At 48.4% G+C, this 17,759-nt stretch overlaps 1 protein-coding gene across 1 annotated transcript in view; it reads right to left on the bottom strand.

Moving 5' to 3' along the window:
• The window catches only part of LOC135573810 (relaxin receptor 2-like), a 217,333-nt gene extending 200,616 nt beyond the window's left edge, over positions 1–16,717 (bottom strand). The window contains exons 1-3 of the mRNA XM_065023998.1: positions 16,576–16,717; positions 10,301–10,381; positions 9,240–9,345 (exon numbers count right to left, since the gene is read on the bottom strand). Of these exons, the coding sequence (XP_064880070.1) occupies positions 9,240–9,345; positions 10,301–10,381; positions 16,576–16,717 (329 nt within the window). The remainder of the gene's footprint in view (positions 1–9,239; positions 9,346–10,300; positions 10,382–16,575) is intronic.
• Between the last annotated feature and the right edge of the window lie 1,042 nt (positions 16,718–17,759).

The following is a 17,759-nucleotide window of genomic DNA, read 5'->3' on the forward strand; positions in this document are numbered from 1 at the left end:
GAGGACCTGAGCCCTAGGACCATGCCCCAGGACTACCTGACATGATGACTCCTTGCTGTCCCCAGTCCACCTGGCCATGCTGTTGCTCCAGTTTCAACTGACCTGAGCCCTAGGACCATGCCCCAGGACTACCTGACATGATGACTCCTTGCTGTCCCCAGTCCACCTGGCCATGCTGCTGCTCCAGTTTCAACTGACCTGAGCCCTAGGACCGTGCCCCAGGACTACCTGACATGATGACTCCTTGCTGTCCCCAGTCCACCTGACTGTGCTGCTGCTCCAATTTCAACTGTTCTGCCTTATTATTATTCGACCATGCTGGTCATTTATGAACATTTGAACATCTTGGCCATGTTCTGTTATAATCTCCACCCGGCACAGCCAGAAGAGGACTGGCCACCCCACATAGCCTGGTTCCTCTCTAGGTTTCTTCCTAGGTTTTGGCCTTTCTAGGGAGTTTTTCCTAGCCACCGTGCTTCTACACCTGCATTGCTTGCTGTTTGGGGTTTTAGGCTGGGTTTCTGTACAGCACTTTGAGATATCAGCTGATGTACGAAGGGCTATATAAATACATTTGATTTGATTTGATTTGACTGGTTCTGTAAGTCCTCCAGGCCCTGGGTAGCTCTAGTCCTCTAGGCAATGGGAAACTCTAGTCCTCCAATCCGTGGGTAGCTCTAGTCCTCCAGGACCTGGGCAACTCTAGTCCTCCAAGCCGTGGGTAACTCTAGTCCTCCAGGCCCTGGGTAACTCTAGTCCTCCAAGCCCTGGGTAAATCTAGTCCTCCAGGCCCTGGGTAACTCTAGTCCTCCAAGCCCTGGGTAAATCTAGTCCTCCAGGCCCTGGGTAACTCTAGTCCTCCAGGCCCTGGGTAACTCTAGTCCTCCAAGCCGTGGGAAACTCTAGTCCTAAAAGCCGTGGGTAGCTCTAGTCCTCCAGGCCCTGGGAAACTCTAGTTCTCCAGGCCCTGGGCAACTCTAGTCCTCCAAGCCGTGGGTACCTCTAGTCCTTCAGGCCCTGGGTAACTCTAGTCCTCCAAGCCCTGGGTAACTCTAGTCCTCCAGGCCCTGTGTAACTCCAGTCCTCCAGGCCCTGGGTAACTTTAGTCCTCCAAGCCGTGGGTAGCTCTAGCCCTCCAGGCCCTGGGTAAATCTAGTCTTCCAGACCCTGGGTAAATCTAGCCCACCAGGCCCTGGGTAGCTCTAGTCCACCAGGCCCTGGTTGCCTCTAGTCCTCCAGGACCTGGGGAGCTCTAGTCCTCCAGGCCCTGGGTAACTCTAGTCCTCCAGGCCCTGGGTAACTCTAGTCCTCCAGGCTCTGGGTAACTCTAGTCCTCCAGGCCCTGGGTAACTCTAGTCCTCCAGGCCCTGGGTAACTCTAGTCCTCCAGGCCCTGGGTAACTCTAGTCCTCCAGGCCCTGGATAACTCTAGTCCACCAGGCCCTGGGTAGCTCTAGTCCACCAGGCCCTGGGTAGCTCTAGTCCTCCAGGCCCTGGGTAACTCTAGTCCTCCAGGCCTTGGGTATCTCTAGTCCTCCAAGCCATGGGTGTCTCTAGTTCTCCAGGCCCTGGTTACCTCCAGTCCTCCTGGCCCTGGGTAACTCTAGCCCTTCAGGCCCTGGGTAACTCTAGTCCTCCAAGCCCTGGGTAACTCTAGTCCTCCAAGCCCTGGGTAACTCTAGTCCTCCACACCCTGGGTAACTCTACTCCTCCAGGCCGTGGGTAACTATAGTCCCACGCCCTGGGTAACTCTAGTCCTCCAAGCCATGGGTAACTCTAGTCCTCCAAGCCCTGGGTAACTCTAGTCCTCCACACCCTGGGTAACTCTAGTCCTCCACGCCCTGGGTAACTATAGTCCCATGCCCTGGGTAATGCTAGTCCTCCAAGCCCTGGGTAACTCTAGTTCTCCAAGCCCTGGGTATCTCTAGTCCTACAGGCCCTGGATACCTCTAGTCCTCCAGGCCCTGGGTAACTCTAGTCTTCCAGGCCCTGGGTAATTCTAGTCCCATGCCCTGGGTAGCTCTAGTCCTCCAGGACCTGGGAAACTCTAGTCCTCCAGGCCCTGGGTAAATCTTGTCCTCCCGGCCCTGGGTAACTCTAGTCCTCCAAGCCCTGGGTAACTCTAGTCCTCCAGGCCCTGGGTAACTCCAGTCCTCCAGGCCCTGGGTAACTCTAGTCCTCCAGGCCCTGGGTAACTCTAGTCCTCCAGGCCCTGGGTAACTCTAGTCCTCCAAGCCCTGGGTAACTCTAGTCCTCCACACCCTGGGTAACTCTACTCCTCCACGCCCTGGGTAACTATAGTCCCATGCCCTGGGTAATGCTAGTCCTCCAAGCCCTGGGTAACTCTAGTCCTCCAAGCCCTGGGTAACTCTAGTCCTCCAGGCCCTGGGTAACTCCAGTCCTCCAGGCCCTGGGTAACTCTAGTCCTCCAGGCCCTGGGTAACTCTAGTCCTCCAGGCCCTGGGTAACTCTAGTCCTCCAAGCCCTGGGTAACTCTAGTCCTCCACACCCTGGGTAACTCTACTCCTCCACGCCCTGGGTAACTATAGTCCCATGCCCTGGGTAATGCTAGTCCTCCAAGCCCTGGGTAACTCTAGTTCTCCAAGCCCTGGGTATCTCTAGTCCTACAGGCCCTGGATACCTCTAGTCTTCCAGGCCCTGGGTAATTCTAGTCCCATGCCCTGGGTAGCTCTAGTCCTCCAGGACCTGGGAAACTCTAGTCCTCCAGGCCCTGGGTAACTCTAGTCCTCCAGGCCCTGGGTAAATCTTGTCCTCCCGGCCCTGGGTAACTCTAGTCCTCCAGGCCCTGGGTAACTCTAGTCCTCCAAGCCCTGGGTAACTCTAGTCCTCCAGGCCCTGGGTAACTCCAGTCCTCCAGGCCCTGGGTAACTCTAGTCCTCCAGGCCCTGGGTAACTCTAGTCCTCCAGGCCCTGGGTAACTCTAGTCCTCCACACCCTGGGTAACTCTAGTCCTCCACGCCCTGGGTAACTATAGTCCCATGCCCTGGGTAATGCTAGTCCTCCAAGCCCTGGGTAACTATAGTCCTCCAGGCCTTGGGTATCTCTAGTCCTCCAAGCCCTGGGTGTCTCTAGTTCTCCAGGCCCTGGTTACCTCCAGTCCTCCTGGCCCTGGGTAACTCTAGCCCTTCAGGCCCTGGGTAACTCTAGTCCTCCAGGCCCTGGGTAACTCTAGTCCTCCAGGTCCTGGGTATCTCTAGTCCTCCAGGCCCTGGGTAACTCTAGTCCTCCAGGACCTGGGTAGCTCTAGTCCTCCAGGCCCTGGGTAACTCTAGTCCTCCAGGCCCTGGGTAGCTCTAGTCCTCCAGGCCCTGGGTAACTCTAGTCCTCCAGGCCCTGGGTAACTCTAGTCTTCCAGGCCCTGGGTAACTCTAGTCCTCCAGGCCCTGGGTATCTCTAGTCCTCCAGGCCCTGGATATCTCTAGTCCTCCAGGCCCTGGGAATCTCTCGCCAACAGCGTACCACCCTGCATGCCAATGCTGGCTTGCTTCTGAGGCTAAGCAGGGTTGGTCCTGGTTGGTCCCTGGATGGGAGACCAGATGCTGCTGGAGTGGTGTTGGAGGGCCAGTAGGAGTTCTTATAAGATATCCCAATGCCCCAGGGCAGTGATTGGGGACATTGCCCTGTGTAGGGTGCCGTCTTTCGGATGGGACGTTAAACGGGTGTCCTGACTCTCTAAGGTCATTAAAGATCCCATGGCACTTATCGTAAGAGTAGGGGTGTTAACGCCGGTGTCCTGGCTAAATTTACAATCTGGCCCTCATATGGTCACCTAATCATCCCCAGCTTACAATTGGCTCATTCTTTCTCTCCCCTTTAACTATTCCCCAGGTCATTACTGTATTTGAGAATGTATTCTCAGTCAACTTACTAGGTAAAATAAATAAAAAAACTCCAGGCCCTGGATAACTCTAGTCCTCCAGGACCTGGGTAGCTCTAGTCCTCCAGGCCCTGGGTAACTCTAGTCCTCCAGGCCCTGGGTATCTCTAGTCCTCCAGGCCCTGGATAACTCTAGTCCCCCAGGACCTGGGTAGCTCTAGTCCTCCAGGCCCTGGATAACTCTAGTCCTCCAGGCCCTGGGTATCTCTAGTCCTCCAGGCCCTGGATAACTCTAGTCCTCCAGGCCCTGGGTAACTCTAGTCCTCCAGGCCCTGGGTAACTCTAGTCCTCCAGGCCCTGGGTATCTCTAGTCCTCCAGGCCCTGGATAACTCTAGTCCCCTGGGCAACGCTGCCTAGAGTCTTTCATTACACTCCATCTTATTTATCAATTTATGAAATGGATTGTGTTCCTTTCGAACCAATCAATGCCTTTGCATTTTTACTTGTGATTTCGATTTCATTCTCTCTTTGAAAGTTAAAGAAACTGAATTTAGCAGAAACACGTTCAACAAATGATGGATTATAATGTAGCCTGTAAGGGACTCAAAAGCATTTTCAGGATCAAACCAAACACATCTCTAGTCCTCTGGGACTGTAATGAAACACATACACACATCTTTAGTCCTCTGGGACTGTAATGAAACACATACACACATCTCTAGTAATCTGGGACTGTAATGAGTACTCTGGGACTATAAATGAAACCAGACACATATCTCTAGTCCTCTGGGACTATAAATGAAACCAGACACACATCTCTAGTACTCTGGGACTATAAATGAAACCAGACACACATCTCTAGTACTCTGGGACTATAAATGAAACCAGACACATATCTCTAGTCCTCTGGGACTATAAATGAAACCAGACACACATCTCTAGTACTCTGGGACTATAAATGAAACCAGACACACATCTCTAGTACTCTGGGACTATAAATGAAACCAGACACACATCTCTAGTACTCTGGGACTATAAATGAAACCAGACACACATCTCTAGTACTCTGGGACTATAAATGAAACCAGACACACATCCTGTACACAGACACACATCCTGTACACACAGACACACATCCTGTACATAAACAGACACACATCCTGTACACAGACACACATCCTGTACATAAACAGACACACATCCTATACACACAGACACACATCCTGTACACACAGACACACATCCTGTACATAAACAGACACACATCCTATACACACAGACACACATCCTGTACATAAAAAGACACACATCCTGTACACAGACACACATCCTGTACATAAACAGACACACATCCTATACACACAGACACACATCCTGTATACACAGACACACATCCTGTACATAAACAGACACACTGTGTCTGTGTTTGGTTGATCCTACTGCTGGGTAGTTTGGTTGACTCTACTACGGGGTAGTTTGGTTGACTCTACTGCTGGGTAGTTTGGTTGACTCTACTGCTGGGTAGTTTGGTTGACTCTACTGCTGGGTTGTTTGGTTGAATCTACTGCTGGGTAGTTTGGTTGACTCTACTGCTGGGTAGTTTGGTTGATCCTACTGCTGGGTTGTTTGGTTGACTCTACTGGGTTGTTTGGTTGACTCTACTGCTGGGTTGTTTGGTTGACTCTACTGCCGGGGTGTTTGGTTGACTCTACTGCTGGGTAGTTTGGTTGACTCTACTGCTGGGTAGTTTGGTTCACTCTACTGCTGGGTAGTTTGGTTGACTCTACTGCTGGGTAGTTTGGTTGACTCTACTGCTGGGTAGTTTGGTTGACTCTACTGCTGGGTTGTTCCAATTTGTAAGTCGCTCTGGATAAGAGCGTCTGCTAAATGACTTAAATGTAAATGTAATGTACTGCTGGGTAGTTTGGTTGACTCTACTGCTGGGTAGTTTGGTTGACTCTACTGGGTTGTTTGGTTGACCCTACTGCTGGGTTGTTTGGTTGACTCTACTGCTGGGTAGTTTGGTTGACTCTACTGCTGGGTAGTTTGGTTGACTCTACTGCTGGGTAGTTTGTTTGACTCTACTGGGTTGTTTGGTTGACTCTACTGCTGGGTTGTTTGGTTGACTCTACTGGGTTGTTTGGTTGACTCTACTGGGTAGTTTGGTTGACTCTACTGGGTAGTTTGGTTGACTCTACTGGGTAGTTTGGTTGACTCTACTGGGTTGTTTGGTTGACTCTACTGGGTTGTTTGGTTGACTCTACTGGGTTGTTTGGTTGACTCTACTGGGTTGTTTGGTTGACTCTACTGCTGGGTTGTTTGGTTGACTCTACTGGGTTGTTTGTTTGACTCTACTGGGTAGTTTGGTTGACTCTACTGGGTAGTTTGGTTGACTCTACTGCTGGGTTGTTTGGTTGACTTTACTGCTGGGTAGTTTGGTTGACTCTACTGCTGGGTAGTTTGGTTGACTCTACTGCTGGGTAGTTTGGTTGACTCTACTGCTGGGTAGTTTGGTTGACTCTACTGCTGGGTAGTTTGGTTGACTCTACTGCTGGGTTGTTTGGTTGACTCTACTGCTGGGTAGTTTGGTTGACTCTACTGCTGGGTAGTTTGGTTGACTCTACTGCTGGGTAGTTTGGTTGACTCTACTGCTGGGTAGTTTGGTTGACTCTACTGCTGGGTTGTTTGGTTGATCCTACTGGGTTGTTTGGTTGACTCTACTGCTGGGTAGTTTGGTTGACTCTACTGCTGGGTAGTTTGGTTGACTCTACTGCTGGGTAGTTTGGTTGACTCTACTGCTGGGTTGTTTGGTTGATCCTACTGGGTTGTTTGGTTGACTCTACTGCTGGGTAGTTTGTTTGACTCTACTGGGTTGTTTGGTTGACTCTACTGCTGGGTAGTTTGTTTGACTCTACTGGTTTGTTTGGTTGACTCTACTGCTGGGTTGTTTGGTTGACTCTACTGCTGGGTAGTTTGGTTGACTCTACTGCTGGGTAGTTTGGTTGACTCTACTGCTGGGTTGTTTGGTTGATCCTACTACTGGGTTGTTTGGTTGACTCTACTGCTGGGTAGTTTGGTTGACTCTACTGCTGGGTTGTAGGCATTGGGTCACTTAGTTGGGTTGTTTTCTTTAAAAGCATCTGTGTTATTGATGCTGGGTTATTGATGCTGGATGCTGGGTTATTGATGCTGGGTTATTGATGCTGGGTTATTGATGCTGGGTTATTGATGCTGGGTTATTGATGCTGGGTTATTGATGCTGGGTTATTGATGCTGGGTTATTGATGCTGGGTTATTGAAGATGGGTTATTGATGCTGGGTTATTGATGCTGGGTTATTGATGCTGGGTTATTGATGCTGGGTTATTGATGCTGGGTTATTGATGCTGGGTTATTGATGCTGGGGTATTGATGCTGGATGCTGGGTTATTGATGCTGGGTTATTGATGCTGGATGCTGGGTTATTGATGCTGGGTTATTGATGCTGGATTATTGATGCTGGATGCTGGGTTATTGATGCTGGGGTATTGATGCTGGGTTATTGATGCTGGGGTATTGATCCTGGGTTATTGATGCTGGGTTATGGATGATGGGGTACTGAGATAAGGACCCGTCAGATCAGAAGACTGGATGCATAGTTTAGCAGTCTGACTTTTTCGGATAGTTATTTTTAACCACCTGTGAGAATAAATGTCATTCCTGTTAATCTGTCCTGTTGTATAGTTATCACATGTTAAGGTTAAGGCACATCAGTAATGCTTACTGAGGTGTATGAGTTCCCTAAAAGCCTATGTAAATCCTATTGTTGTCACGCCCTGATCCGTTTTCACCTGTCCTTTTCCCTAGTCTCAATTTTTCTCGTCCTCCTGATTTTTGACCTTTGCCTGTCCTGACCCTGTACTCGCCCGCCTGACCACTGAGCCTGCCGGCCGTCCTGTACCTTTGCTCCACCTTCGGATTATCGACCCCTGCCTGCCTTGACCTGTCGTTTGCCCCTGTGGTTATAATAACCATTGTTACTTCACACAGTCTGCACTTGGGCCTTACCTTGATTCCTGATAATTGTTAGGATTCATGTTATTGTAATCAATAATATAATCAATAATATTATCAATATTATTAATAGTATAGAAGAATGTGTAAAATATATTTTTGTGGGGAAACATTTTATTCTGCACTATATGTAAACTTAACACGATGAACAAGAATGGAATTTACTCTCACGGGTGGCCAAAAAGCTCTGTCTGAAAGCCACGCCTCTAAAGCCATACCTCCAGAAAATAGATTAAGGAATATATTCATAAAGACCCAGTTTGAGAGTAAAAAAATCTCCAATTGATGGTTAAATTAACCCATGTGTCACGCCCTGGTCGAAGTATTTTGTGTTTTTCTTTATGTTTTGTTCAGGCCAGGGTGTGACATGGGTTTTTGTATGTGGTGTGTAGCTTAGTGGGATTGTAGCTTAGTGGGGTGTTCTGGGAGAGTCTATGGCTGTCTGAAGTGGTTCTCAATCAGAGGCAGGTGTTTACCGTTGTCTCTGATTGGGAACCATATTTAGGCAGCCATATTCTTTGGTTGTATTGTGGGTGATTGTCCTTAGTGTCCTGATGTCCGTGTTAGATGTTAGTTGACACAAGTATAGGCTGTTTTCGGTTTTCGTTACATTTATTGTTTTTTGTAGTGTTTGCATTGATTCGTGTTTACGTGTGTTTTTTCTATTAAACATGGATCGCAATCTACACGCTGCAGTTTGGTCCAACTCTCCTTCACCACACCTAGAAAGCCGTTACACCATGTTTGGGTAATCCCAACATCCCAACATCCCAACAACCCAACATCCCAACATCCCAATATCCCAACATCCCAATATCCCAACATCCCAACAACCCAACAACCCAACATCCCAACAACCCAACATCCCAATATCCCAACATCCCAATATCCCAACATCCCAACAACCCAACAACCCAACATCCCAACAACCCAACATCCCAACATCCCAACAACCCAACATCCCAACATCCCAACATCCCAATATCCCAACAACCCAACATCCCAACATCCCAACAACCCAACATCCCAACATCCCAACAACCCAACAACCCAACATCCCAACAACCCAACATCCCAACAACCCAACAACCCAACATCCCAACAACCCAACATCCCAACAACCAAAATGTTGGGCTATTCACGCAACCCAACTGGCTGGGTAAAAATAACCCAAAATGCGGTCTGTTCACTATTTAACCAGCGCTGGGTTGCCTAATAACCCGAATTGGGAGTGCTCTCTCTCACACACACACACATCGCAGACACACACACACACCGCAGACAAACACACACCGCAGACACACACACACACACACACACACACACACACACACTGAGAGAGGTACTCACAGCCAGGTGACGTTGGTGGAGACTTGAGGAACATCATGTAGGTTGACTTCCACACACTCCAGTTCTGTCTTGATACAGTCACAATTCTCTGGGTACTGCTGCAAGACTACACAACCACACACAGTTAATTAATACACAACTACACACACACACGCTGACACACACACACACAAACTGACACACACACACAAACACACGCTGACACGCTGACACACAAACTGACACACACACAAACACCAACACACGCTGACACGCTGACACACACACACACACACACACACTGATACAAACACACACACTGACACAAACATACACACTGACACACACACTGATACAAACACACACACTGACACAAACATACACACTGATACAAACACTGATATAAACACACACACTGATACACACACACACTGATACACACACTGATACAAACACTGATACAAACATACACACTGACACACACACTGATACAAACACACACACTGATACACACACTGATACAAACACACACACTGATACACACACTGATACAAACACACACTGATACACACACTGATACAAACACACACACTGATACACACACTGATACAAACACACACACTGATACACACACTGATACAAACACACACTGATACACACACTGATACAAACACACACACTGATACACACACTGATACAAACACACACACTGATACACACACTGATACAAACACACACTGATACAAACACTGACACAAACATACACACTGATACACACACTGATACAAACACACACACTGATACACACACTGATACAAACACACACACTGATACACACACTGATACAAACACACACACTGATACACACACTGATACAAACACTGATACAAACACACACTGATACAAACACTGACACAAACATACACACTGACACACACACTGATACAAACACACACACTGATACACACACTGATACAAACACACACACTGATACACACACTGATACAAACACACACTGACACAAACACTGATACAAACACACACTGATACAAACACACACTGACACAAGCATACACACTGACAGCAGTCTTCTGGTGGTAGGCCCTGTGGTTCGACCTTTCTGACGGTTCGATCAAAGATGTCCGCCCATCCGCTGTTGTCCCCTACAGACACAAGGTAATATTATAGTCATAGTTGGAGCATTACAGTGTCCGGATTAGTGCTGTGGCGGTCACCAAATGTCATCAGCAGGTCAAGCAAATAACTGTCGGTAACTAACCGTTAATTAACATAAACACATTTATCATCTCCTGGCTTCCGCACAAGCAAGACCCTTTGAACATCCATGAAATATATTTTACCTTTATTTAACGAGGCAACTCAGTTAAGAACATATTCTTATTTACAATGACGTCCTAGATTAACTGCCTTGTTCAGGAGGCAGAACGACAGATTTGTACCTTGTCAGCTCGGGATTCGATCTTGCAACCTTTCGGTTACTCGTCCAACGCTCTAACCACTAGGCTACCCTGCCGCCCCTACACTCTAACCACTAGGCTACCCTGCCGCCCCTACACTCTAACCACTAGACTACCAGCCTCCCCTACACTCTAACCACTAGGCTACCCTGCCGCCCCTACACTCTAACCACTAGGCTACCCTGCCGCCCCTACACTCTAACCACTAGGCTACCTGCCTCCCCTACACTCTAACCACTAGACTACCTGCCTCCCCTACACTCTAACCACTAGGCTACCCTGCCGCCCCTACACTCTAACCACTAGGCTACCCTGCCGCCCCTACACTCTAACCACTAGGCTACCTGCCTCCCCTACACTCTAACCACTAGGCTACCTGCCTCCTCTACACTCTAACCACTAGTCTACCTGCCGTCCCTACACTCTAACCACTAGACTACCTGCCACCCCTACACTCTAACCACTAGTCTACCCTGCCTCCTCTACACTCTAACCACTAGTCTACCTGCCGTCCCTACACTCTAACCACTAGACTACCTGCCACCCCTACACTCTAACCACTAGTCTACCTGCCTCCTCTACACTCTAACCACTAGTCTACCTGCCGTCCCTACACTCTAACCACTAGTCTACCTGCCTCCTCTACACTCTAACCACTAGTCTACCTGCCTCCTCTACACTCTAACCACTAGTCTACCTGCCGTCCCTACACTCTAACCACTAGTCTACCTGCCTCCTCTACACTCTAACCACTAGTCTACCTGCCTCCTCTACACTCTAACCACTAGACTACCTGCCGTCCCTACACTCTAACCACTAGTCTACCTGCCTCCTCTACACTCTAACCACTAGACTACCTGCCGTCCCTACACTCTAACCACTAGTCTACCTGCCGCCCCTACACTCTAACCACTAGACTACCCTACCCCCTCTACACTCTAACCACTAGTCTACCTGCCCCCCCTACACTCTAACCACTAGTCTACCTACCGCCCCTACACTCTAACCACTAGTCTACCCTGCCGCCCCTACACTCTAACCACTAGTCTACCTACCGCCCCTACACTCTAACCACTAGTCTACCCTGCCGCCCCTACACTCTAACCACTAGTCTACCCTGCCGCCCCTACACTCTAACCACTAGTCTACCTACCGCCCCTACACTCTAACCACTAGTCTACCCTGCCGCCCCTACACTCTAACCACTAGTCTACCCTGCCGCCCCTACACTCTAACCACTAGTCTACCCTGCCGCCCCTACACTCTAACCACTAGTCTACCCTGCCGCCCCTACACTCTAACCACTAGTCTACCCTGCCGCCCCCTACACTCTAACCACTAGTCTACCCTGCCGCCCCTACACTCTAACCACTAGTCTACCTGCCGCCCCTACACTCTAACCACTAGTCTACCCTGCCGCCCCTACACTCTAACCACTAGTCTACCTGCCGCCTCTACACTCTAACCACTAGGCTACCTGCCGCCCCTACACTCTAACCACTAGTCTACCTACCGCCCCTCCCCTCTAACCACTAGACTACCTGCCGCCCCTACACTCTAACCACTAGTCTACCTACCCCCTCTACACTCTAACCACTAGACTACCCTACCCCTCTACACTCTAACCACTAGACTACCCTACCCCCTCTACACTCTAACCACTAGTCTACCTACCCCCTCTACACTCTAACCACTAGACTACCTGCCCCCTACACTCTAACCACTAGTCTACCTACCCCCTCTACACTCTAACCACTAGTCTACCTGCCTCCTCCCCTCTAACCACTAGTCTACCTACCCCCTCTACACTCTAACCACTAGTCTACCTGCCTCCCCTCCCCTCTAACCACTAGTCTACCTACCCCTCTACACTCTAACCACTAGTCTACCTGCCTCCCTCCCCTCTAACCACTAGTCTACCTGCCTCCCTCCTCTAACCACTAGGCTACCTGCCGCCTCTACACTCTAACCACTAGGCTACCTGCCGCCTCTACACTCTAACCACTAGGCTACCTGCCGCCTCTACACTCTAACCACTAGTCTACCCTGCCACCTCTACACTCTAACCACTAGGCTACCTACCGCCTCTACACTCTAACCACTAGGCTACCTGCCGCCCCTACACTCTAACCACTAGGCTACCCTGCCGCCTCTACACTCTAACCACTAGACTACCCTGCCGCTTCTACACTCTAACCACTAGTCTACCTGCCTCCCCTCCCCTCTAACCACTAGGCTACCTGCCGCCTCTACACTCTAACCACTAGGCTACCTGCCGCCTCTACACTCTAACCACTAGGCTACCTGCCGCCTCTACACTCTAACCACTAGGCTACCTGCCGCCTCTACACTCTAACCACTAGGCTACCTGCCGCCCCTACACTCTAACCACTAGACTACCTGCCCCCCCTACACTCTAACCACTAGGCTACCTGCCGCCTCTACACTCTAACCACTAGGCTACCTACCGCCTCTACACTCTAACCACTAGGCTACCCTGCCGCCTCTACACTCTAACCACTAGACTACCTGCCCCCCCTACACTCTAACCACTAGTCTACCTACCCCCTCTACACTCTAACCACTAGTCTACCTGCCTCCCCTCCCCTCTAACCACTAGTCTACCTACCCCCTCTACACTCTAACCACTAGTCTACCTGCCTCCCCTCCCCTCTAACCACTAGTCTACCTGCCTCCCCTCCCCTCTAACCACTAGGCTACCTGCCGCCTCTACACTCTAACCACTAGGCTACCTGCCGCCTCTACACTCTAACCACTAGGCTACCTGCCGCCTCTACACTCTAACCACTAGTCTACCCTGCCACCTCTACACTCTAACCACTAGGCTACCTACCGCCTCTACACTCTAACCACTAGGCTACCTGCCGCCCCTACACTCTAACCACTAGGCTACCCTGCCGCCTCTACACTCTAACCACTAGACTACCCTGCCGCTTCTACACTCTAACCACTAGGCTACCTGCCTCCTCTACACTCTAACCACTAGGGTACCTACCTCTTCTACACTCTAACCACTAGACTACCCTGCCGCTTCTACACATTCACAATAAATGTATTATTTATTATTTATTTTATTTTAGACAGGTCTAAAGAAGCAACATTATAAGAAAATGTAAATCTATTTCAGAAAAACAGAATAACATACTCTGAGTTGTCCTTATGTTAGGTCCTGTCCTCATGTTAGGTCCTGTCCTTATGTTAGGTCCTGTCCTTATGTTAGGCCTCCTGTCCTTATGTTAGGTCCTGTCCTTATGTTAGGTCCTGTCCTTATGTTAGGTCCTGTCCTTATGTTAGGCCTTGTCCTTATGTTAGGTCCTGTCCTCATGTTAGGTCCTGTCCTTATGTTAGGTCCTGTCCTTATGTTAGGTCCTGTTAGGTCCTGTCCTTATGTTAGGTCCTGTCCTTATGTTAGGTCCTGTCCTTATGTTAGGTCCTGTCCTTATGTTAGGTCCTGTCCTTATGTTAGGTCCTGTCCTTACGTTAGGTCCTGTCCTTATGTTAGGTCCTGTCCTTATGTTAGGTCCTGTCCTTATGTTAGGTCCTGTCCTTATGTTAGGCCTTGTCCTTATGTTAGGTCCTGTCCTCATGTTAGGTCCTGTCCTTATGTTAGGTCCTGTCCTTATGTTAGGTCCTGTCCTTATGTTAGGTCCTGTCCTTATGTTAGGTCCTGTCCTTATGTTAGGCCCTGTCCTTATGTTAGGTCCTGTCCTTACGTTAGGTCCTGTCCTTACGTTAGGCCCTGTCCTTATGTTAGGCCCTGTCCTTATGTTAGGTCCTGTCCTTATGTTAGGTCCTGTCCTCATGTTAGGTCCTGTCCTTATGTTAGGTCCTGTCCTTATGTTAGGTCCTGTTAGGTCCTGTCCTTATGTTAGGTCCTGTCCTTATGTTAGGTCCTGTCCTTATGTTAGGTCCTGTCCTTATGTTAGGTCCTGTCCTTACGTTAGGTCCTGTCCTTACGTTAGGTCCTGTCCTCACGTTAGGTCCTGTCCTTATGTTAGGTCCTGTCCTTATGTTAGGTCCTGTCCTTATGTTAGGTCCTGTCCTTATGTTAGGTCCTGTCATCATGTTAGGTCCTGATCTGGCTATGCCATATGGCTGTGGGCTACACTAGTTCATTTTAGCAGACAAGATTGGCTTCCATGGCATTATTTTATATTATGAGGAATACAATAGAACAAACCTGAATAAAAACCAATTTGAGGGAGGGCGAACATGCGTCTATTCTGTGTTGAGGGGTTAACAAAGAAACTGGTCCTCCTATCTGCTTCATTTAGAGTTATTAATGTGACTTTAGTTGTTCTATAAATGTTGGTCTATATGTTTAGATGTAATACAATGTAACTCTAATGATGATATGGAAAAAGTCGCTGGAGCAAGGCATGAGCTCTGCTTTGTTTTTGTTTTTTTGCACAGGCTGTACACACTTCATCAGTCTCTCATTCACAATTTGACAAGCACTTGATAATTGCCTCGAATTTCCCGACGGGATCCCCTTTGTGTGGCCGTAATGCACCCTGAGAAAATCCAATGCCTTCTGCGGCCAGTGGTCGTTCTGTGCATCACGTGATCCGGTCTTTCTCACAGGCTACAAGTGAAGACCAACACATCGGAGACGCAACTGTGCATGTCCTTATCCAATTCTGAGGTGCATATTGAAGATATTGGAAGTACTGTCCACATTTACCAACATTATAAGTAGGCCTAACGAACAACAAAAGCACTAGCCTATGTCAATCTACTATCCCCCATAGTACAAAGGTCGACCTATTCTATTCTGTGCGAGAAATAAATATTCCATGTCAGCCACGTAGGCTATACTCCTGTTGTAAAGAGAAACAATGTACTTAACATTTGGACAGTTGAGAAAATAAATATAGTAGGCCTAGCATATAGAAAGTTCATCCTCCTATTTTTAGTAGAGGCCATCACTCTGTTTTCTCGCACAATTGCATATATAAATGTTGCGCAACCTGAACTCGTGGGCTCTCATGAAGTGTTTGATTCGATTTTCGAACACATTTGCATTCATGTCAGAGTGATTAGATGGATAATAGAGTGCTGAGTACCAGGCATTTAGCAAGTTTAGTAGACTACTGATGACCATCAGCAGCATCAGTGCTTGGAGAAACCTAATTATCCTGCCTTCATGACTCGTGACTGACGGTGTGGCGGTAATATGGTCGCCTCAACAGCCATAGTCCGGATACACATACAGTACTTGCGTCCTAAATAGTAGAATAAGCTAAATGTTTTCGTTTTATATTTATAGTTGAAATGTAAAAACATGTACTTCTGCTTTTCATCCAGAATATTCTGCACACGTTAAGTCCCAAACACCCGGAACTCTGTTGCCCCCTGGTACACCAGGAGATCTACCAGTCCAAACACAGCTGATTCAATTAGTTAAAAGAGCAACTAAATCAAAATGAACAACTTCTATGGTTGAAATGAGCCAGAGACATGACATTAAATGAGTCAGAAACATTTATTCTAGTGTCAAAATTTAAAAAACTAATTATAAAAAAATAGGATAATTTCGGTCATTAAGTGCGATATTATTAGGGAAGAAGGTTACGTAACACACACACTCTCTCTCTCTCTCTCTCTCTCTCTCTCTCCTCTTTCTCTCTCTGTCTCTCTCTCTCTCTCTCTCTCTCTCTCTCTCTCTCTCTCTCTCTGTCTCTCTCTCTCTCTCTCTCTCTCTCTCTCTCTCTCTCTCTCTCTCTCTCTCTCTCTCTCTCCTCTTTCTCTCTCTCCCCTCCTCCTCTTCCTCTCTCTCTCTCTCTCTCTCTCTCTCTCTCTCTCTCTCTCTCTCTCTCTCTCTCTCCCCTCCTCCTCTTCCTCTCTCCCTCTCTCACCACAGTTTTCCTCGTCGGCTCCATTGGGGCAGTCTCTGTGTCCGTCACACTGCAGAGCTTGGTGCAGACACACCGTCACGTTACCACAGGGGAATTGCCCCAGAGGACAACTGCTCTCTACTGCCATCCTGCTGGACTCCATCGCTGCAGCTGAAGGAGGGGGGAGGAGGAGGGGAGGAGGAGGGGGGGGGGGGGGGTCATTATAAGGATATTTAAATATACGGTAATGATATACTTTGACTTCATAGCCAATACACATTTATTTACACATCTATAAACATTTCGTTATCGTGTTATAACAGGTCCCAACCGCACCGTTCAAGGTTCGCTAAAAATATCCATATGAGAGCATTTCACGTCACGCTGCGCAAGAGCTAATATTTAGTTAACTTATTAATAGACGCATAATTACAATGACAGCGTAGTGCCATCATTATGGCGCTTCTCAAAAGAGTGTGCTTCTGCCACTGCTAGTTGATGAAGGGAAGAAATGAACATTTGCCACTGTTAATGAATATGCCAAAAGGTAAAGATAACAGATACAAACATGAATGAAAGAAAATAGGAAGAAATGAACATGTGTTTACTGTGATGAACTAAACACTAACTCCCGATTTAAAGACTCTTGTTTCCGTATTAGCAGATAAGTCCTTTTTGTAAAAATGTCCCCTTGTGCATTCCATTCAACAGCAGTGCTATAAACAACCTATTACAACAACAACAACAGCAAAAACAGCTAAATGTAGAATCACCTCATAATAATAGTGAAAAGCTCTAAAGTGGTGTTTTTTACGATCATCTCATGGGGTTAAGCTCCAGAACATCCTGTAACTGCCTAGAGATTAGAAGGTTTATAACAAACACCTCCCTCCACTCACATCTCCCGGCAGGAGAACAGTCAGGGGTAGGAGGGAGGGAGGGAGGGAGGGAGGGATGAAGAGGAGAGGGATGGATGAAGAGGAGACATCACATCTCCCGGCAGGAGAACTGTCTGATCCTGCCACTCTACTGACTAACGAGGGAGGGAGGTGGGAGAGAGGAGGGAGGGAGGTGGGAGAGAGGAGGGAGGGAGGGAGGGAGGGAGGGAGGGCCAGTCCAGGAATCTAGTTTCAGACCAGTATGTAGGGGATCTAGTTCCACACCAGTATGTAGGGGATCTAGTTCCACACCAGTATGTAGAGGGA

The sequence above is a fragment of the Oncorhynchus nerka genome, linkage group LG10, assembly GCF_034236695.1.
Source record: "Oncorhynchus nerka isolate Pitt River linkage group LG10, Oner_Uvic_2.0, whole genome shotgun sequence".
Lineage (NCBI taxonomy): Eukaryota > Metazoa > Chordata > Actinopteri > Salmoniformes > Salmonidae > Oncorhynchus > Oncorhynchus nerka.